The sequence below is a fragment of the Nanorana parkeri genome, unplaced genomic scaffold (assembly GCF_000935625.1).
Source record: "Nanorana parkeri isolate BGI_ZX_2015 unplaced genomic scaffold, ASM93562v1 scaffold2477, whole genome shotgun sequence".
Lineage (NCBI taxonomy): Eukaryota > Metazoa > Chordata > Amphibia > Anura > Dicroglossidae > Nanorana > Nanorana parkeri.
In genome coordinates, this window is record NW_017308745.1 from 95,462 (window position 1) to 117,838 (window position 22,377).

The 22,377-nt window shown below is 46.4% G+C and overlaps 1 protein-coding gene across 2 annotated transcripts in view; it reads right to left on the reverse strand.

The window, feature by feature from the left end:
* BCL9 (B-cell CLL/lymphoma 9) overlaps positions 1 to 22,377 on the reverse strand; it is a 59,014-nt gene that overhangs the window by 29,970 nt on the left and 6,667 nt on the right. For both annotated transcript variants that reach the window (XM_018573657.1, XM_018573654.1), the window contains exons 2-5: positions 18,720 to 19,022; positions 15,290 to 15,606; positions 10,557 to 10,740; positions 2,893 to 2,992 (exon numbers count right to left, since the gene is read on the reverse strand). In XM_018573657.1, coding sequence (XP_018429159.1) covers positions 2,893 to 2,992; positions 10,557 to 10,740; positions 15,290 to 15,606; positions 18,720 to 18,967 — 849 coding nt within the window. In that variant the 5' untranslated portion in view covers positions 18,968 to 19,022. The remainder of the gene's footprint in view (positions 1 to 2,892; positions 2,993 to 10,556; positions 10,741 to 15,289; positions 15,607 to 18,719; positions 19,023 to 22,377) is intronic.

Here is a 22,377-nt window from a genome sequence, read left to right on the forward strand (position 1 = left end):
CAATTGTAAAGATTGGGGTATTCTGAAGAAGTAAAAAAAAAAAAAAAAAAAGCTGTAAACAGGTAGTTGTAAATCAAAAAGTCAACAACATTTTGCTTTGAAACGTCACTGCCCACAGCAACTAGATTCCATCTGATTTTTCTAAAATGTGAATCCTTCAAAATAAAGGTGGAGACTCGATTGATTGATTTGTAGAAAGTGGGGAGAAGACTAATTTTAGCAAAGAGACCCCAACCAATCCTTCTACATTCAATGTGGTCTCCTCACTACAAATAAATCCAATAGCCTTAGCCCTCATTCACACTAGAAAAGGCCGGCACGTACAGCTCCATATTGCTCAGCTCCCGGGAAGAACAGGTGCTGCGTGTGATTAGTATGCAGCCCCCGTCCTTCTCTATGGGAGTATGCAGCCGTACGCCGCCCTACGATCGCCCCCAAGTGCAGGTCCGTACGGGTGCGTGTTTCCTGGCTCGGACGCAGGCAGGATCCATCCTGTCAGCATACGAGTACGGACACCCGCACCCACGTGCAGAGCGGGTGAGCGTAGGCCAGCGTACTCCCATAGAGAAGGACGGGGGCTGCGTACTCATCACACGCAGCACCTGTCCTTCCTGGGAGCGCAGCGATATGGCCGTGCACGCAGCACGGAGCTGTACGTCACGCCCGTTTCTAGTGGGAATGAGGGCTTAAAGTGTATTTTCACTTTTGCAGCCAAATTGGGATAACACCCATTTTTATTTTTGTTGCATGTTCTCAGTCACGTAGCATACGCTAAAAAAAAAAAAATGTACAAAATACTTCTTGCAGCTTCAATTGCTTTTACATGTGTTAGTGTTTCCTGGCTTCTTAAGGGTTAAAATTTCTGCTTGCTTCTCTTCCTCTGTAATGTTGAGGGGTTTGGTCATCATCATTTGTACAGTAGATTTGAACACTGCCTGTCCTAACCAAGGGCTACAGGATAAAAGTCTGATCATCCAAATAGCCCCCTATACCGCCTGCACCACACCCCTAATCATGAAACACCAAGGCATAAAAAGCATAACAAATTGGGGCTTTTCAGGTGCACATGTAAATATAAAAACTTGACGTTTATTCAATTACCATTACAATGCATGTAACCATTGCCTAAATGCAGCAGGGGTTAAATGTAGAGCAGGGGAGCCGCCACTCGTTTTGCACAAGTGATCATTTGTAGCAGCCTGCTTGTCCAAGCCCACTGCCATACCTCCCCCCAGTTTTCGGGGTTCCCTGCTCTTCTGGGGAACCCGGTCCACAGCAAATGACTTCAGGATGGAGAGCGGGGAGCAGACCGGAGAACGCCTGTTCTTTGATATGCTCTGTGTTATCAGTGAGACAGGAACGCTATAGCCACAATGTTTCCCGTCTCAGGTGTCACTCCAGGCTGCACAGGAGATCAAGCACAATGCTGTGCTCCATCTTTTGTATTGGAGGGCAGGGGAGAGATCTAGGGTCTCTCCATAAAGAGAACCCGGTCACCTCCAAAACACTATCACTATCATTGTTAGCCCGTGTGATAGCAATAAAGTGAAGTGGTAAAAAAAAAAAAAAAGTTAAAAATGATCAAATAAATACAAATTTAACAGAAAAAAACCCCCAAACAAACCCCTCCATTTGCATGCGAATAAAAGCATGCATGGAGCATTGCGAGTGCTGCCCCGATTCCACTGTGTGCCATATTGTGGTAGTCAGGCAGCAGCGCTCTCTAACACACACAATGTGCATAAAAGGGTAAGCTCACATTCCCTGGTAATTTGGGAAAATGTAATTACCCGATCAAATCTGTTAAAAGTTCTTTCACACTCCCATCAGACATTTTCTACCAAATCACCATTTAAATAAAAAAATTTCCTATTTGGTCACATGACCACAAAGCTCCTGCTGTTGAATACCATAAAGCAGTGACGTCAACCACAGGCGTCCATAGCTGCAGGGTGGTGGCAGGCGGCAGAGCGTTCATGCCCACTGACCACAAAACATAGAAAGGGAATGGAGCCAGAGTTTTGCGGTCACGTGACGTGATATTATACATACACACACATTATATATATATAAATAAAGTATTTTGATTGCGATTTAGTAGAAAATGTCTGCAGGGAGCATCATAACTATGGGGAAGCAACGTTTAAAACAGGTATGGTGTTGCGTACACTTTCCTTCCACTTGAGGAGTACAGGTTCTGATTACTAGAAACTAGGGATGCACCGCTAATGGTATTTCGGTATCGAGTACCGATATGTTTTTTTCTGGTACTCGCCGATAGCGGGAGTCCCATTAAGGAAGCCAGGCAGTGTGTAAAGACTCGCCACCTGGCTTCCCGATTAGCAGGGAAGCCGTCTCCGTGCTTCTCATCACTAGGTGACGAGAAAAGATGGAGCCGGCTTTCTGGCCAATCAGGAAGCTGGGCGCTGTGTAATGACGCGACGCCAGGCTTCCTGATTGGCCGGGAAGCCGGCTCCATGCTCCCTCATCACCTCATGAAAGCATGAAGCCAGCTTCCAGGCCATTACACGGCGCCCGGCTTCCTGATTGGCCAGCTTTCCAACCGAATTACATGCTGCCCGGCTTCCTGATTGGCGGGGAAGCCGGCTCCACACAAGTGACGAGGGAGCATGGAGCCAACTTCCCCGCCAATCATGAAGTCGGGCAGCATGTAATGACTCGCTGCCCGGCTTCCTGAAAGCGGAAGTATCGGGCTAGGCATGGGAGCATTTAAGCGAGTACGAGTACTCACCCAAATACTCGGCATCGGCACTGATACTAGTATCGGTGCATCCCTACCAGAAACATACAGTGCTGAATGGTAATGCAAATATCAGCAAGACATGGAACATGAAGGAATTCATTAATATAAAGGAGGTAAGGAAAGCCCACCGTAGGAGTTGAAGTGCGCTCAGCTTTGCTGTTTGAGGTGCTCTGTATGTGGAAGAGGACAATCGATTCTGCCTGTCCCTTCATAACCGCTTCTGCAGCTCTGTGGAGGAAGAAATCATATCGGTGAGATGTGGCCGAGCAATATTCACAGGAAAAGACTCTCCACACATAAATGGTGAACTACAAACTACTACACCTACTGAAAGACTCAGCACAGCAGTCAGCAGCTGAAGCACTGCACAAACCAGGGTAGTGATCTGAAGACGCACGCTGAACACAATGCATTCTAATCCCTGGATATGTTATGTTATCTTAACGTCTGCTACAAGAAAGGAGAACTGCACCGAGAGCCGTCTAATCAATCTACAAATCTCTATATGCGATTTTAAAAAAGGAAAGGGGAGTCTTCTCACAGTGGCCATGTTTACTAAGGGCAGATTAATCCATATCCATTTACTTCCTGGAACATGTGACTAGGACATGCGATTTTTTTTTTAAACCCCCGTGCCTACGTACGAAAACGGTGATCATGCTACACATTAGGCATCGCCGCACAACCCGAGTGAGACCAATAATTCCAGGGTCAATATTTACAGATATATCTCTAAACCGATGACCTGTACGGGCTTTTTAAAGCGCCGCCTATGGACAAATTTGGGGAAATCTATTTTGTAGCCCTTTAACAGACGCAATCAATTTTTGGAACACAAGTGCATTTTTCGGTTTGATAAAGAGCTGCGCTAAAATCGTGTAATGTAAAAATTTGCAATTGCCACCTTTTTATTCTTCAGGGTCTTGGCTTTCAGAAAATATTTCATGTTTTGGGGGTTTTAAGTAATTTTCAGGCCTAAAATGTGGATTATACATGCGTGCAAAAAGGGTTAAACCTCCTTCAGTTCTGCTATAACACTCGGCAATACACTCTGACTTGGCAAGCTGGTGAATATTGTGCATGGGAAGTAAAATGCTTATTATCCTGTCCTAGGGTGGCTACATCACTCACGTCACTGTATTTTGGCCCAATTTGAAGATGGAGCTGGATCGCAGAGTCTCACGGGACTTGGGCTCAGCTGCGGGCGGGCAGCGACGTATAATACAATGAAGTTGCCGCCACCACCCACATCGGCTAGCGTGTAATTGCACATGTGGCGATTACCTGCAGATGACCACACCTTGGCGCAGACTGTTGTTGGCGGGTTAAGATATCCTTTAAAGTGACATTAAAGGATACTTTTTTTCCCTTGCGTCTCTGCTCGTCTCCCGGCCGAGAATCCTAACTGCGCATGCGCCCGCCCCAAGATCCTTTGCGGCCGCACGAACAGTTCCGGACTCTCGCCGCAGGAGCGTGCAGCCTAAATGAGGTCTAAACCGCTGTTTAAGCATTTTTTTTTAACTTTTTGCCTATATCTACTGCTTGTCAGCAGTAGATATAGGCAAAAAAACCGTGAGGCTTTAGAACCCCTTTAAAGCCTTGGTTCTCAACTGGTGGGTCGTGACCCAAAAGTGGGTAGCGACCTTGTTTTCAGTGGGTCGCCGAGTGCCTTCCACTTTTGTATGCGAGAGGCTCCTCAGCCTCCTCCTAGTGTAGAATATCAGTTCTTGCGCTGAGCAGCCATTCAGAATATGCTGCCTGGCACCAAGTGTCAGCTTGAGGTGGGGTGGGCTGGAGCTATGGGCGCGAGGGAGCTTCATCCATACGTGCATTGCTTACAGCTTCCTCACGTGTCCTATAGAGGTGCCTGGATCGGAGTGACGTCACGTTCTGGCTCCCGGCTCCTCTACAGGGTGCACAAGGGAGCTGTACAAGTAATGCACATATGGATTGAGCTCCATCACAGTACAGCAGCCCAGCACTGGACCCCAAGCTGAGGATCGCACGGTATCGCAATGCCGTGCGTTCCATTGCGACCTGTGTCGCCACTTAATGTCCAAGGACAAATATGGGTACTGAGGTTACACAGGTTGAGAACCGCAGCTTTAAAGTGTCTGATGACTAAAAGCACTCATTGCCCCCAAGATTTGCTCTACATGGTCTGGTCCTCACAGCTTCCAAGTTGGCCAGTACTGGGGCATGTATGGCCACCAAGTCCAGACCTTCGAGATGGAAGAAAGCCTTTTGTTTTGTCTTGAGCTTAGCCTGGCATACCGGCTGCATCTGGAAGCCCCTTTACCACAGAGACCTTCTCTCTTTCAATAGAGGAAACCCAAACACGAGAAGTAAACACCCTCTCCTCCTACCCAGGCACAGGTGTGTTTTACCAAACGGATCACATTTCCTCCGGCAACCTCTATGGAGACATTTGACACGCTAGTAAATCATTACAATGTTATGGGAGACGGTATATGCAGATTCTGGAATTTACTACCATGACTGCAACAACTGGGAGAAAGGTTATAAAGAATGACGAGAATGGCTACGAGCTGTAAAGGATAACACCAACCACAAATAAAGAATGCCAATTCATAAAGGATTAGTCCACCCAAAACTGATATAAAGTCCATTTCTGGGCAAAAAAAAACATGTCGGCCAAGTCTGTCACCAACATTAAAAAAGCAGCAATTTCCTAAATCTCTGGGACTACTTTTGTTCCCCATGGTCCGTGTGTGATGTAAAGTAGTCACCACTCCAAGCTCGCTCCTGGGATGGACTACAATCTCAATACAAAAAAGTTAACTGAACATTACATTTTAGTCCATCACAGGAGCGAGCTTGGAGCGGTGATTACTTTACAACACACACAGGGACTATGGAGAACATAAGTAGCCCCCCTCCAGAAGGAAGGACAGTGTCATCACCAATTCAGAGATGAGATTCAGGAGGATCTACAGCCGAGTGATAGACAAATAAGATACATTGTTATTAGTTGAGGAACCTGAATGCATTTTTAAGATTTAACTCCCGAGTTTGGTGTCACTTTAAAAAGTGTTATCTGGAGTTGGATTTTTATTCGTCCATCTCAGCCCGGATTCAAACCATTGGCGCTGCACTGGCCGCTCTTTTTAATGTGGCCCCAACACTAGATGAGGCAATCTGCTTTGTTTTGAATGGGCTCAGTTCACACCAGCGCTCTGTGCTTTCACTTTGAACAAAAGGACCTTGACGCTGGAAACACTGGTCAGGCCTGACACCCCCCTCCAAAACAACCCTGCCCTCTTTCCCTTTCCTTCGGGCTCACCCAATCTATCCCGTCAACCCCCTCTTCTCTTACTAAGACCTAAACATGGTTGTTGGGGACCACAGCCATCCCTCTTACGATTGCCAATGCTTAAAGAACTCCATGATTTTTTTTTTTTATTAACCCTTTCAGTAGGGCTACCGCCTTTGCAAGGGCTAAGTACTCGTCTGTGTCTAGGTGTTCAAATAAAGTTATACTCACCCAAAGCTCTGAGCCGGCCAGCTATCAGCGCTCCCTCCAGCCTGTTCCACCCCCCTCCGCAGCACATTGGAATGTTCCTCAGCATCCTCACCTCTATGCACAGTGCATGAACATGATGATTTACTGGAACTAGACCCCTGCAAAGGAGGGGGAGAGACAGTCCAGGGACTTTTTTTGTTTTAACCTAGACACAAACGAGCAGTAAACCCTTGCACATGAGTTAACCCTGATTTGCACAGGTCTGCAACAGATTCAACACTGAAAAGGAGGCAGAAGCACAATCAAATAGTGGTCAGGGGCAGATTTTATCGTGGGGTAGAGAAGCAGAGGTTGGAATTTACAAAGGGTGGTTGGGGGGGGGGGGGTTTGCCAGGGAAACGCGTTAACCCTCGCCACTCGCTGCTGGAAGACAACTTCGGTCGTGAGCTGACTTAGCTGCGCTGTGGCTTCTGATGGGCGACAGCCTCCTGTGTGGGGAACCATTGAATACGTTTGTGTCACTTTTCTCTTGCGCGTACATTACCAATTTTTAAACGATCCTTCACATGGAGTGGGCGCTCTCCTTTTTTGTCATTCTATAGTATTTAATACTTGTCCTGGAAGACTTGAGTGTCTTTTAATTTCGGATTTGAAAGCTGTTTCGGAACATTAGATATTTAGCAGGCATGAAGCGGTCTGGGTGAATACGTACATGCCGACTCATACTAACAAGGTGGTCGAAGAAATCAGTAATGCAGGAAATCGTCAGATGCCTAATCACCCGAATCACGTCTCGCCTGGAGCTAACCTGCTGGAGCTACTTAGGACTGTTCCTATTTTCAGCAGGTTATGCTCAAAGCTTTTAAAGTATCCGTGTTGTCTGTCAACAGCTGACAGCCGAGTATTCGAACCTTTCCACTGCCAACTGGAATAACAAATCGTCGCCCTCCTCCTCTGCAGCACCGCATATGACAGGTGCACGAGGGGGGGATCTAAAAAAATAAAACTCACTAAGTAGGGTATACACGGGTAGGTGTTTGCACGAAGGTTCGTCTGAAAAATACCATCGGAACGTTCGATACTGGCGTCAGAAACTTGCCGATTGTCACTCGAAATTTCATTTCATTTCCGCTTTTATGTAACATTCTGTTCTGGAATGGGCGGAGCTTCTGAACGAAAACCACAAAGACTGTTAGAAATTAGTTCCATCGAGAAACATTTTCCAACATGCTCCTTTGAAAATTTTCCGGAACATTGTCGTGTTCGTCTGATTGCACCATACTGATTGATAGATATTTGAACGGACGTTCTGAAAAGGACCTTAGTATGAAATTCGGAGCATGTATACCCTACTTTAGTAGACTGCAACATTACAGAACAAGTGTGCAATCTGCTTAAAGCGGAACTTCATCTTTCAAATAAAGATCACATGCCCGTTACCATCGATGACCTTTTTTTGCTGCATAAATATACTTACAAGCCTAGTGGATCCAGTGCAGTCCTTTTGAACATCATCGGGGGGGAGGCTTTGTCGGCTGTCTCTTCCTGGTTCTTGCAGCCGCTCCCCAATGGCAAGGTGCCAGATCTCGCACATGTGCAGATAGAGATGTGGAGTTGTGGCTGTTTGCTTAGTGGAAGACTAAAGGTGCCCATACACTGTACGATTCTCGGACGAGAATCGCGGGAAATCCCGCGATCGTACGAGAATCGTACAGTGTATGGAAGGCGTGCGACCGTTTCTACTGTACGGTCGCACGTCTTCTGTCGAACAAGCAGGCAGCCTGCTTGTTCGACAACTGCCGAATGGCCCGTTTGCAGTGATCGGAAGCCCGCCCCCTCACTGTGGTCATCGGAAGCCCGCCCCTCAGCGGGGCGGGCTTTTCGATGATCGCAAGTACGATCTGCCCGTCCAAGAGGGGCAGATCGTACGAGCTTTCAATGAGCTTACGACCATCGCAAGACAAAGGTCTTGCGATGGTTGTAAGGTGTATGGGCACCTTTACCCTATATTGCAGTTTTAGCGACAATTCACAATTTCTCATCGCCAACAGTCTTGTAGACAGTGATCACCCAATAAAAACCTGACTGCAAAGACACAGCTGCACCCAGATGATCAGAGGAGTTCAATAAAACTTATAGCGGACCTTTACCCACTATGGCTAAACATCATATTAGCATGCAGCTCTGCATGCTGAAATGAAATCTTACATTCATTAGCTATAAACATTTTTAATTTTACTTGCAATTTCTTGTTTTCCACTCCCTGGTTCTTTTTGTCAAAAATGATGTCATTGTGTCCAAGCATTGCATCCTGGGTAGGTTACATTAGCAGAGCATTGCTGGGAAATCTCATCTGTAATCCCACCAGATCTCAGGGAAAGGCATTTGCATCCCCTGAGATGATGTGCATGGTCACATGTCCTAGTCACATGTGCCAGAGTTCCAGGAAGTAAAAGGTGTAAAAAGTAAAAGGGAAGTAAAAATAAGGAATGCAAAGAATACAAAGCCGGGAATTATTTAGAAGTATGTGTCTGTAGATTGTCATTACTAAACATTTCTAAAGGCGTGTTTGTTGTTATTTCAAAGATCTGGGTAAAGTTCCTCTTTAATTGTCCAGAGAACATGCACAAAGAACCTCCCCACCCAAGTGGAGCCTCTCTCTGTATGTTCTCTGATACTATAAAGTTATAAAGTTTATTAAAGGGCTAATATCAATGGGCAGCCAGTCTTTAAATGGGGAGCGGGGGTGAGGTCCATCCTACCTGTGTTTCCAAACACTGGCATACAAAGCAAGCGTAAGGCTACGTTCACACCAAATGCAGTGCGTTCCGGCCCAAACACACTACATCACATTGCGGCCAGCTCACTATTTCGTGGGGCTGGAGAGGGCGTGGCGGTCCATTGAAGTGAATACGCCCTCCGGCCGCAATGCAATCGCCCGCGCGGGATCACAAGGCACATTGTGCCTGCGATCCGGTGCGATCAAAATAGTGCTTGTAGCATTGCGATGCAGTGCGTTCCGGCCAGAATCGGGCCGGAACGCACTGCATATGGTGTGAACGAGCCCTAAGAGCGGCAACCTTTCCTACTATCAGCAGCAAAAACCCTAAAGGAGTTTAATATGCTATCCAAAAGTTTTGGTTTTAGATACACTTTATAGGAATAGAATGTGTTGACTTCCAATAGTTTATCCAATAGTTTATGTGGGCAAATCACAATATTAGATACATGACACTAAAAAGTTTATGTATGCGGTTCTTCAAAGAACACCTTCTGGGTCCTTGGCAGAATCGCAGCAAATTACTACACATAAGGGGGCTTCCCAGAAGAGATTCTCTGCTACAAGCTGCAATTCACCAGCAGTGAAAGAGCGCATCCTTCCACCAACCACGCCACAAACACCCGACTGCAGATATTCCATGAAGTCAGCTGAGATGGGAAGCTGGGGAGAAGATTTTACATTTAGCCATAACACTAACAGGTAACAGTTTGGGGAAGGTCCTTTTCTGTTGACTGTGCCCCTGTGTACAAAGCCAGCTTCAAAAACAAATGCTTTGAGGAGTTTGCTGTGGAGGAAACGGAGCGGTCTGCACAAAGTCCCGACTGCAACCCTGCAAACTGGAGAGCCAGCCGCAAGCCAGGTCCTCACATTCTACATTAGTACCTGGCCTCAAAAAGGTTCTTCTGGCTGAAGGCCACAAATTTCAAACAGAAGCTCCAAAATCTTTTGGAAAGTTTTCCCAGCAGAGTAACGGTTGTAATAGCTCCAAACAGAACCAACGCCACATTAATGTCCATGGTTTTGGAATGGGATGTCCAACAAGCTCATATTAGGTGTGATGGAGAAATGTGTCCGGCTGTAAAATACACCCATCACTGCCCCAGGAAGGTACCGATAGCTGGTATATCATGGTCTATGGGCCTTCACACACCTATAAGGTGTACAATGGGCAATGCCCCCGTGGTCAGTCATATGAACAATAGAAATCACCAGCACTCAGTCAATGAAATTCAAAAAAGTCCATTTATTTAGACTAAACGTCACACATATCGCATAAGGAGTATGCGATGTGTGACGTTTAGTCCAAATAAATTGCCTTTTTTGAATTTCATTGGAGTGCTGGTGATTTCTATTGTTCATATGACTGTTGTACACGGCGCCATCCGTGATTGTCACTGCAAGGACCACTATTTTCACTTGGACCGGAAGCGCTGTAAGGAGTGCAGGGGGACCTACTGTTTTCTGGAGTCATCAGTCATATGATGACTCAATCCTCTATATCATAGCCACTCAACCTCAGAACTTACTTATTGGCCATTTCAGTAGAAAAGACGTAGACCACTTTTGACGGCGTTTTCCTTCCAGGTGCGGCGTCCAGCATTGTTGACCCATGTGAAGGAGTGGAAGACCTGGGGACGGAGGTATTGGAAGGGGTCATGTTGTGAGGAGCGTGGGATTCCAAGGGCATCACTGGATCTGTAGTGTTGCAGTCTGTAAATTGGAGAAAGAAAATGGACATTTAATACAAGAAAGCCAAAACGATCACTCTGTAATATACATGTTTAAGTCATTTGATATGCATTACAGACTGCAGGTGAATTTCTCCATGTTACCTGCAGCCATGATTTCCTCCAGGCATGTATAGCCTTACCCTTTCCATATGGTCTCTTTAACCCCTTCATGACTGAGGCCCTTTTTTCCATTTTTGCACCCATGTTATATTCCACATTTTAGGCCTGAAAATGACGTAAAAATCTTAAGACCAATAATGAACTGGTCTGGTCTTTGCTTTCACCTTCTCTATTCAAGTGATTTGCAAATTCAATTTCTGCTCAAAACTCATCTCCTCCCTCACTTCTAAATCCTCCATCAGCAACAGGTACCAAGGATCAGGCTATAAAACAGTAACTAGGTTGCACAGAACACCTCAGATGTTACATTCGATCTTCCCACAGGCCTCAGATAACTGCTGGCACTGTGGACAGGCCCGGGGAGATATCCTACACATATTTGGGATCTGCCCTGTACTAGAGAGCTTCACAAACTCAACAAGTCCACGCTACTACCCAAACAGTCACAGATTATACCATCCCTAGAGATCTGGCCTTCTTCCTCTTTCATCACAATCATATTCCTCTGAAGTGTTCTGTGGTCTGACACTTGGTGAATGCGGCTAGGGTGTGTGTACCTGCCGTGTAGAAGAGGACTGATCACCCCACTGTGAAACAATGGCTTCATAGGGTTAAGGACATCAAAATGATGGAAGATTTGACTAGTTCTCTTAAAAACACAGCGGCAACGTAACAAAACCTAATATTATTGGTTAGAGTTCATCCGTTCTCCTGAATTCAATTCCGTATTATAAAGCATAGGACAGCTGTGATGGCGGCTGGCTGAGGTAGGCATGGGGAGGACAGGAACTGGGGGACTTCCTCCTCTTCCAATTCCTGCACCCCCCGCTGGGGGTTTTTTTTTACACTCTTTCCACAAACGTGTCCCTTAAAAGGAGAACTATGAGGCGAGCGAAAATCACTCATCCTCATAGTTCTAGCCGACGTGTGACAATGAGACTGTCACAGGTCGGCTCAATAGATCGGGAAGTGAGCGAACACATAGCGTCGCTCGCTCACTCACTTCTCCATCTATCCCTGCAGAGAGCCGTGACTGTCACTCACGGCTCCCTGCAGTGATTCCCCTCCTCCCCGCTCCGATACTCCATCGCTGACTGGCGGAATGGACGGGGCGGGTACAACTGGCTCTGCCTCTAGATAGGCAGAGCCAGCTGTCAATCACACAGCTGGGTGGATCTCGACAGTAATGTCGGGATCCGCCCCGGCTGCGGCGTCTCAGTATACCGCGAGCTGTAGCTCGTTATATACTGAGCTTTGGGTGACTGGAGGACGCTAGTTTGTGTCCTCCCGTTACCCTAAGGAGAACTATGGGGAAAGGCCCTGACCCCATAGTTCTCCTTTAATGTCCGCCATTTCCAGTGAAGACCCTCCACCTACTGTAGCCAGGAAAGACCCTGAGGAACCAGAAGATTCCGTTGTTAGTGATGTGGACTCGGTATAATAGCAGGAGATTTCCATGAAGCAATAAGTGTGCAATGTGATCCGGGTCTCCTGTGCAGCCCTCGCACCACACCAGAGTTGTACGATGATCTCACTGTAGGAATACCCTGCAGACGCACAAGAATTCCCCCAACAAGTATCTCGTGTCATTAAAGAAATATACAACTTCTAACATTTAATACAGACAAATAAGACTTGAAATGTTCACAATGTGGGAGTAAAATGTCAGGGGATCAAACAGGGATTTTCAGTGCCAACAAAGAACAGAGACTTGGGCATCTATCCCTATAATCGTCAGACACAGAGGGGAATTCACTTAGGCCCCATTCACACTGAGCGACATGAAAATCGCGCGATTTTATATGAGCGATATTGAGCGACTTTTTCCTACTGGGCTGTATGCAATCAGGAGCAAAATCGCTCGAAAAAAGGGTCATGTAGGAGCTACAAGCGTTATTGAGCGACGAGATGTGAACAGCTCCATTAAAATGGATTGGAGAAGCTACATAGATCGCGTGGAAATATGAGTGATATCGCTGCAAAAATCGCTCAGTGTGAATGGGGCCTAAAGCTGGCCATACATGCAAAGGAAGAACCAGCAGAGTGGGGGGGCCGTTGTTGGCACCGTTTCAGCTGCCATCCCTTAGGCTAGGTTCACACATAGGCGATTCAAATGCGGAGCTGTTTTCGTGCGACTGTTGAAAACCGCACGGTTGTTGCGTGGTTTTCAATGCATAGAGAGGTCTATGGGACCCAAAGCGCACAACAACCACACCAAAATAGATCCGGCACCTTTTTGCGCGACAGGCGATTTCGTCCGCCTGACAAACCGCAAAAGGTGTGAACAGCCTCAATTGACTTTAATGTGAATCTGTGTTTTGCGCGATAAATCGCCTAGGTGTGAACCTATCCTCAAATCAGAAAATCGAAGGAACCAGATAGAAAATCTTCGAACAAACAGTGCTTGTAGCCAATCAGCTGCAATCACCATTCATGTATTCCGACAGCCATCGTCAGAGTACAAAGGAACAGCAGGGATTCATTCATCAGCATTTGTAACCGTTGGAGGAATCTAGTCCATTTTTTTTTATGTTTAGCCCACAGGCTGAAAGAAAATACTAGAACAGTGTATGGCCAGTTTTAGTGTGGAGCAAAGAGTGCATGGCAACCAATCAGATTCCAGTTTTCCTTTCAAACCTTAGCTGAACAAGCTGAAGATAGAAGCTGATTGGTCACTGTGCACAGCTGCTTGAGTTTTTGTGAATTCCCCAATTAAGCACAAACTGATATGATAGTCTATGTATCCAAATCAGATGCGACTTCATTTTTACTGGCCTGGTGTTCCATACATGGGGTTTGATTTCATGTACAGACTTGCAGATGTTCTATAATGACTATTAGGGATGCACAGATACCATTTTTCCCAGACAGAGTACAAGTAACAATATCTTTCCTCAAGTACTCGCCGATACCACTTTAGGATAGTTTAGTGTCATGTGACAGTTCTTCAAACACAATACAGACTAATGATATAAGGACAGTGGTGGAACGCCAGTCCCCAGTCCCAGCTGCAACCTCTGCTACCCTGGTAGTTCTGCCATTGGCACCAAGCTGTAAAGGGACTACAAATCTCAGCAATACATTATACAGCAATGCAGAATACCACCAGCTACAGAGGACTACAAATCTCAGCAATACAATATACAACAATGCAAAATACCACCAGCTACAGAGGACTACAAATCTCAGCAATACATTATACAGCAATGCAAAATACCACCAGCTACAGAGGACTACAAATCTCAGCAATACATTATACAGCAATGCCGAATACCACCAGCTACAGAGGACTACAAATCTCAGCAATACATTATACAACAATGCAGAATACCACCAGCTACAGAGGACTACAAATCTCAGCAAAACATTATACAATGCAAAATACCACCAGCTACAGAGGACTACAAATCTTAGCAATAGATTATACAGCAATGCAGAATACCATCAGCTAGAGGGGGGACTACAAATCCCAGTGATACATTATACAGCAATGCTGAACGGCAACCGGCTATAGAGGACTACAAATCCTAGCAATGCATTATATATCAATGCAGAATAATATAAAGCTACATACTCTGTGCTGCTGCGGGGTGCCGGCCTGATGTCTCCAGCAGAGGATCTCAGGTGACTGTGCAGGGTCTATGGTGGGCTGTACAAAGTCTCAGGTGACAGCGCAGTATCTATGGTGGACTCTGCAGGGTCTCAGGCGGCATCTGTGGTGGGCTGTGCGGGCTCTCAGGCGGCTGTGTGGGGTCTACAGTGGGCTCTCTCAGGTGTCCTCTGTGGGGTCTATGGTGGGCTTTGCGGTCTCACCAGGGCTTCCGGTCGATCTCACGGCATGAGATTTGCGGCACAGGTGGAGAAGCAGATTTTTGGCTGACGGTGTAAAAGGGCACTGTGGCTCTTGTTTACAGCGCCGACTTCAGTTTAAAATTTTGAAGCGCCAGCATCAGTGCATTTTCACCAGTATCGGTGCATCCCTAATGACTATTGTTATAAAAGACCCCGCCCTTGCTGAGAGATCTAAGGCCAGTTTCCTATGGCCACATGTAATAAGCAAATCTAACTGGGCCCCATGTACATGGACAATTCAAAACTAGGGATGCACAGAAATGACATTGTCAGACCAAAACCAAAAAATTACTTTTTTCCAGAGTCTGCTTGTAACCAATTATTTATCGGCATCCTTGAACCCCAAGAAACACTTTCGTTACACTTGTGATTATTATTATTGGAAATATTCTTTGGATTCGGATCATCACTCGCAGACCCCTCTAAACACACTAGCTGGCTGCCCATTATCAATACATTTCGATCCAACCAACTCCACACCACTCTGAGGAAGAGCGTCAATTCTGGGGAACCACCTACCTACCTTTCAAATGTATTGCTATGACAGCCCCTCCTACCTTTAATTTCGGAGTCTGTAGTGGGAGTTCCTGGGTCTCTCTGGTCAAACGATTCCGCAGAGATGCTTCTTTCCCTTTTGCCTTTCCCTTTGGCTCCATTCCCGGACCCATTCTTAAGTCCCATGCTGCCCCCGGGACCTTGCAGCGGTTTAGGGGTGTGGTTGCCACTCTTTGGGTCACAGGGAGACGCTTGCGACTGGCTGGTGGAACTCGCCTGTTTGCCCTGGCTGGAGAATTTCGGGTCCAGCTGGGGGTTGCCAGATGGAGACATCACGGTAGGAGGGTGGACCATAACCTCTGGCTTGGATTTTGGGCTGCTGGAAGACAAAACGGAAAATACATTTTGGGTTTACAACTTGCTGAGAGCCATCTACACAACTTCGAGCTTTCCACAAAGCAACCAAACCAAGAGGTTCTGTATTAATATGAAATGCTCAATTTCTTTGGTGAATCATAAGCCATGAATACACACAAAGCTAATCTCTGATGTACACTTTGATATATCCAGCAAACAGGGGCATGTAATAGTGTCAACATGAAAATTCAGAGCGAGGTTTACACTTGCAGCTACAAGGCTTTGCATGGGGAAAATCCTTTCGTTTCAGCAATTATTGTAAAATATTATAAAATCCAGTGATCAAGTCTTAAAGTTTTTGCACCCCCTTACAGTCCACTGTTTTATGAAGTGGAACTAAACTTCATTACAGGTCTGTTTTGCATAAAGCTATGAAGGTATGTAGGGATGCATCGATACCGATACTAGCATCTGTGCAGATACTGAGTATTTGGGCGACTGGCATTGCTGCGAGGAAACATGGAGCTGGGAAGTTGGCTCCATGCTGTTTGGCCGGCTCGATGCGGATTGGCCGGGAAGGCGGCTTACCGGCCTATCAGTATCGAGCCGGGCAAACAAATCTGATATGGCGACACGACCCCCCACCCTGCAAAAAAATCATTCCCCTCACATAGATCCTCAGCAGCAGTCATTACCGTACCAGTCCCTTGGCCAGGTGGGCAGACACCGATCGCAAAGCTCTGCGGGATCTGCCCACGTCTCCTGTGTGTACAGCGCGGCGTGATCGGCCCTCAGCCTGCTACTGCGCATGTAGAGGATTTCTGAATGAGAGCGCTGGGCAGTGACAGGCCCAGCCAATCAGCATCGAGCCGGCCAAACAGAATGGGCAATAAAGAAGGCGGGCGGTGGGTAATGACACGCCGCCTGGCTTCCTGATTACCCGGCTCTATGCTACCGGAAGTACCGATACTCAGTATCGCCGAGTACTGAAATATAAATATCGGTACTCTTAAACCGGAAAAAAAAACGGTTTCAGTGCATCCCTAAACGTATGTATGTGGAACAATAACCATTTTGCAAAGTGCTGCGCAAACTGTTGGCGCTATATACTATATAATAACCTAGGGTGCCTACTGATAAAGGAAAAAGCCATGTGCAACACACAGTAGTCCAGTACAACCAATCACACATTGTCTCTTCAAAAAACTCTGTGCCACAGGATGATTAGATGATCAAATCCAAAATCCGGTTTCTTTCTACGGGTTATGCATTTGCACTGGGAAATGTCACTGAGCAGAGCAAAACAGTTAAGCTGAATGCTCGCATACACCCAATCAACAGCACCGGTCCTGGTCACATGAGATCCACTAGAGCCGCTGGGTCAATACAAAAGCCTGTTTCTATGTACACAAAGAAGAGAAAACGGCGTGCTCTGCTCAGAGTAAACAGTGATATCGCAAAGCACGGCTTCCTGAGGGACGGACTCCGAAACATCTGCACCCTACATGCTAAGAGGGACCGAGAAATGGTGCGTCCTGTCACTGAATGCAAGGAATAATAAAGGAGAAATGCAGGGAAGAGTCAAACATACTCTCCCCACTGCTCAGAGCCAGTGCAGGACAATACAGCTGTGCCATGCCGGCCATAAACCAAGAGCTGAGCGATCATATGACCACTGATCACTCGGCTCCTGGTCTCTTCTCCCTGCAGAGAGCAGCAACTGTCAGTCATCGATCCCCGCGGGGATTCCATCCTACCCTATCTGCTCCTCCAGCGCTCATCGGAGGGACGTACAGGGCGTGCACAGCCCACAGAGACAGTCAGCTAGGGTGGATGCGGTGTTCCATCGAAAGGTCCGACTTGTCGAGTTCTCCGACTGGCGACGTCACATCCGGTGACTGCCAGCAGGAGATCTACACCAGATGGAGCTAGTGCGCATGTCCATGGAATCCTTTTCGAAATCTCTAACTATTGCCACTGCACGTGCGTGGCGCCGTTGAATTCTATTCAAGCCTGCGCGGCTATTGGCTGCTATAACCTACGGCAGATATAACTTTGTACTAGGTTATTGAATGCGATGAGCCAATAGCCGCGTAGGCGCAGTGTCAATAGTTAGAGAATTCGGCAACGATTCCATGGCCATGCGCACTAGCTCTATCTGGTGTAGATCTCCTACTGGCAGTCACCGGATGTGACATCACCAGTCGGAGAGCTCGACAAGTTGGAGCTTTCGATAGAACACTGGCACCATTGAAGGGATCCTTCTCGGCTGAGGAGCTCCTCTGTGCTGTCAGTGAGAATTTGCCCGCTATCTGCTCACTTTGGGTCGCCGGCGTACTTAAGTAAACATTTGTGACAGTTTGGATATAAAGAGATAAACAAAACCACATCTGTTGGTGCAATAAAGTCTGAAACAGAAGTGACAGAAGTGGCGACGGCATAGCTGCAGCATCTACTATAAGCGGAATTAGCGATTCTGGGTACAGTGACCCTCAACATATACAAACGGCTTTTAAACTAGAACGTTAACCTCATTTCTTTACCAGAGGTTATTGAAGATTATCCGCATTCATCAGATAAAACTAACTCTGAGAACCAGGAACCTGCATAGGTGCGCATTCCTAGCTCTCTGCTGCAATGTAAATGAACATTCTCACGCCACAGGCATTGTGCATGCGGCTTAAGTGCCCACGTACTGTATGCAGGGAAAGGGCTATTGGGAGATGTAGTTCTGGGCTGGGCAAACCTAAACAGGAATGGACAACCTAGCAGCTGTCACTGCAAAAATTTTACAAATCTGGTGATGATGTCACAGGAAGCTACAAAAGCCTTTTTTTATAACAGGAATAAGTTAAAAGGAAAAAATAAATAAATGGAGGTTGGGGTTAGATTTGGGTAATGCCTGGACACACCAGTCATGCCTGCTATACCTTTGTCCAATGGAAGTGTCTTTATGTCCCCCCCAAGGTAATCCCACAGTACAAAGCTGTGTCACATTTAGCCAGCAAGGAAAAAAGGCTCCTCAGGGCCAGAGAGGTAAGCATTCTCTTTTCATTCAGAAAACACCAACATACGAAACATGAATTTCCTCCGGGATCCTGCCAAAGCCCCCGGGATCCAGCGGAGCCCACCTACCTCTGTGTGTTTCCTGATGGGGAGTTTCGCACTTTGGGGTTACTGGAATGCATTGACAGAGATCCGGAGCTCACAGTCACAGACGCAGTGGGGCTCGCCAGGTTCTTAGGAGGGCTGGGGTTTTTTAGATGGCTCCGTATAGTTTTCTGTGAAGTGCTTTTGTCAGTGTTGTCCTTTTGCTCGTCCTTCTCCTTTTTGTTTCTCTCTCTCTTGTTGAAGTGGGCTCTCCCCTCCTGCAGTTCCAGCATTCTTCGGACATGTGGCACTCGCAGTAGAGGGAACGCTGTGCATCGCCAGGGCACACTGAGAATTCAGAATAAAAAAGAGGAAAGATCGTTTAGATTTACACAAGACCTTTATGACACAGATCTGGAACCACTAAAGGGTACCACGATAGGACAGGCAAAGCATTCTAGGGCTGCCACTGATTTGCATAAATCGATTAGTCGGGCGATTATTTTTTCGATTGATAAAAACAACATTTTAAATCCCATCCTTAATGTAAAATAAAATACACAAATGAAATGTTACAAAGTTTACTTCGGAATAAAACTGCATGCACAATTTTTTGCAATCGCACTGCACTGGAACGTTCAACATTGTGGTGCCGTGCGTTTCCAGTGTGGGCGATCACACTGTGGGTGGGAGGCGCCATTGAAATGAATGGTTGCAACGCACCTCCTTCAGCAGAATGTCAGGCTGAAACTGAAAAGGACCTTTTATATTTTTTTTTTTATCATTGTATTGTAAGCACACAGAGCTTGAAAAGCTTCAGCAAGGGAATGACAGCTGCCGGTGTTAAGATTCCGCAGAGGTAAACTGAATGTAACTACAGCAGGTAGAGGGCGAGTGCAATAGCCAGTCTGCTATGGGCCATTTCAAATTGCATTAGCCAATAGCAGGCTGGCTATTGCACCCACCCACTGCTTCCTGTGCCACCCTCCCGACGTGGAAGAGAGCTAGGAGATGCAACCAACTAATCGATAATGAGAATAGTTGATAACTATTCTCATTTTAATGGATCGATTAGTTGGTTGCAGCCCTACTGCAATCTGCATCCTTGCTAAAGGAATAAGGACACGTTTTTTGCCAAGCTAGAACTGCGCTCGGAGACTCTTGCTGCATATCTAAAGCTGATGTGTGTTTACATAGTATATATAGGCAGGCATATATATATACGCCAAACCCAGAAAAGAGCATCAGATAAGCTGTCACATGTATGTCAATACTACACGGGTGAACTGCTGTGTGTGTAGTAAATGAAGTTGTGTCACCATGATTGTTCAGCGTCTTTATTAAAAGGTGTTCTACGTATTGGACCTTGGAGTGCGGGTGACTTCTTCACTACATTTGGATACACGCTGTGCCATCCGCAGATGATACCAGCACCCGTCCGGGGATTCCGGTCTGGAGTGCGGTGGGACATGGACTACTAGTAAGTAGTCCCCATCACTCCAATACTTGCTCTGTCAATCCTTTTTTGACATTAACAGGTCATCTCACAACATAAAGCAACGTTTCCGAACCATGTGGGTCCCTTCATCAGGCAATCAAAGCTTGAAGGGACTGACATGGTTCCAAAACGTTGCTTATGTTGTCCTTTTAATGTCAATAAAAGGACTGACAGAGCAAGTATTGGACTGCTGGCGATTACTTCATTTAATATGGATTGATGAGCAGCGCCATCTTCAGTCACTGCACCATACACCTGCTAATTGAATTCCGGTCAGGAGTTCGATGAGATCCACATATACACTGAGTGGCCAGATTATTATGACCACCACATCAGTACTTCGCTGGGCCGCCTCGTGACTCCACGAGATGATGAAAGGTGATGCGAGGAATCTGAAACCGGCACTGTTGCCCTTCTGTTGTCTTGTACCAGTCTTGCCACTCTCCGTTCTGCCCTAACATTGACTAGTCGCTGACGGCCACAATTCGCACGTTCACACCCAGATTTTCGGCTGACAGTCCGGTCTTTAAACACTTTAACAACGAGCCCCTCTTGAACATGTAACGAATTCTGCTGTTTTGCTGATACTCGCTCCATGGCTCCGAGCGCCAACAATCGTCCCGAGTTCAAAGGCTGTTAAATTGCGTTGTTTCCCCGTATCTTCAGAAACAAAATCACTTCTACTGTCGTGGTGAACAACCTGCTTCCCTATTTATAATGGTCTGGCCCTCTAGCAACTTCAGCGCCAAATTATAGCTAATCTGCCTACAAACGTCAGGTGGTCATAATAATCTGGCCACTCAGTGTATGTGCGTGTCCCCCAATATTTAATCCAATCCTATAAATTGGAATATATCCGGATTCGATAAACCGGAAAATCTTTCCTTAGATCATGGCAAACCATCCTGTTGGTGGCGTGATTCTATAATCATACACAGAGGGGAATTTATCAAAACTGGAGCCGATCTGTATTGTACAGCCAGTGGATTGTACAATCAAATGTCTATTTGGAGTTATCACGAGAAGAAAATAATTATGAACATTGTACAATTTTCATAAAGAGAAAATAGGTGCATAGGCTGCACTTGGGGGGGGGGTTCTGCTGATCTAAAGGAATGTGTAATCATACATTTGGGTAACCAGAAGGACAAGTGGGTGGAAGAGACACAAGCGCTGCACACCAAGTGCGTTGGGCTATGACGGCCAGCCTTGTCCATCGCACTTCCGATACAAAGATAAGGCAATCTACTTTGTTTACAATCGGCACAGTTCACACCACACGGCCTTGCATGCCGTACTTTTCCGTGCAGCACAGTGTGACACGACTCACATTGAACCTTGTGGAGGCCGATGGGACCGAATGAAATGTCACAAAAAGTACAATGACACGTTTCCAGCGGATCAGCACCGCAGCCTTCACAGCGCACACCTGCTGCCGCATTGTAATTTGAATGAACCCTTATACTTCAATGCTGTGGGTGCTGAAACTGCATGGAAACAACTTACACATGACCAGGATGAGAGGACAGGACCCGGATTAGATGAAAGCACAAACAGATCCCTGTGTATTGGCTGGAACATCGGTTGTGCTAAACAACGCCATTGACTCTCGTGTTTAATATCCACCCAATCCAACGTCACGCCGTCCTGACAGTCTGAGAATCTGTGACAGATTGTTCTTCATGGAGGAATGAGGTGCCAATGTGACAGATCTCTCTCTCTCTCTCTCCAATGTGACAGATCTCTCTCTCTCTCTCTCCAATGTGACAGATCTCTCTCTCTCTCTCTCTCTCCAATGTGACAGATCTCTCTCTCTCTCTCCAATGTGACAGATCTCTCTCTCTCTCCAATGTGACAGATCTCTCTCTCTCTCCAATGTGACAGATCTCTCTCTCTCTCCAATGTGACAGATCTCTCTCTCTCTTCACCCAATCATACGTTTCAGGTACTCCCGGCTCATATACAGCAATAATCAGCATGCAAAACTGACTTCTATGTCTCAGGAATCAATACAATTACATCCAGATCATTAACTTTTTTATAAAGCTCAACACTCACCTTATGCCCCCTTCACATGGTCTCCATCAAGAGGGGATCCATGCACAGATCCTCTCCGGATTTAAACGTGCGTCAGCGACGTCCATGCCCGTGCAGTTTTTTGCTTCCACTTTCCTATGTTAGTGTATGGACGGGCATCTGTTTACA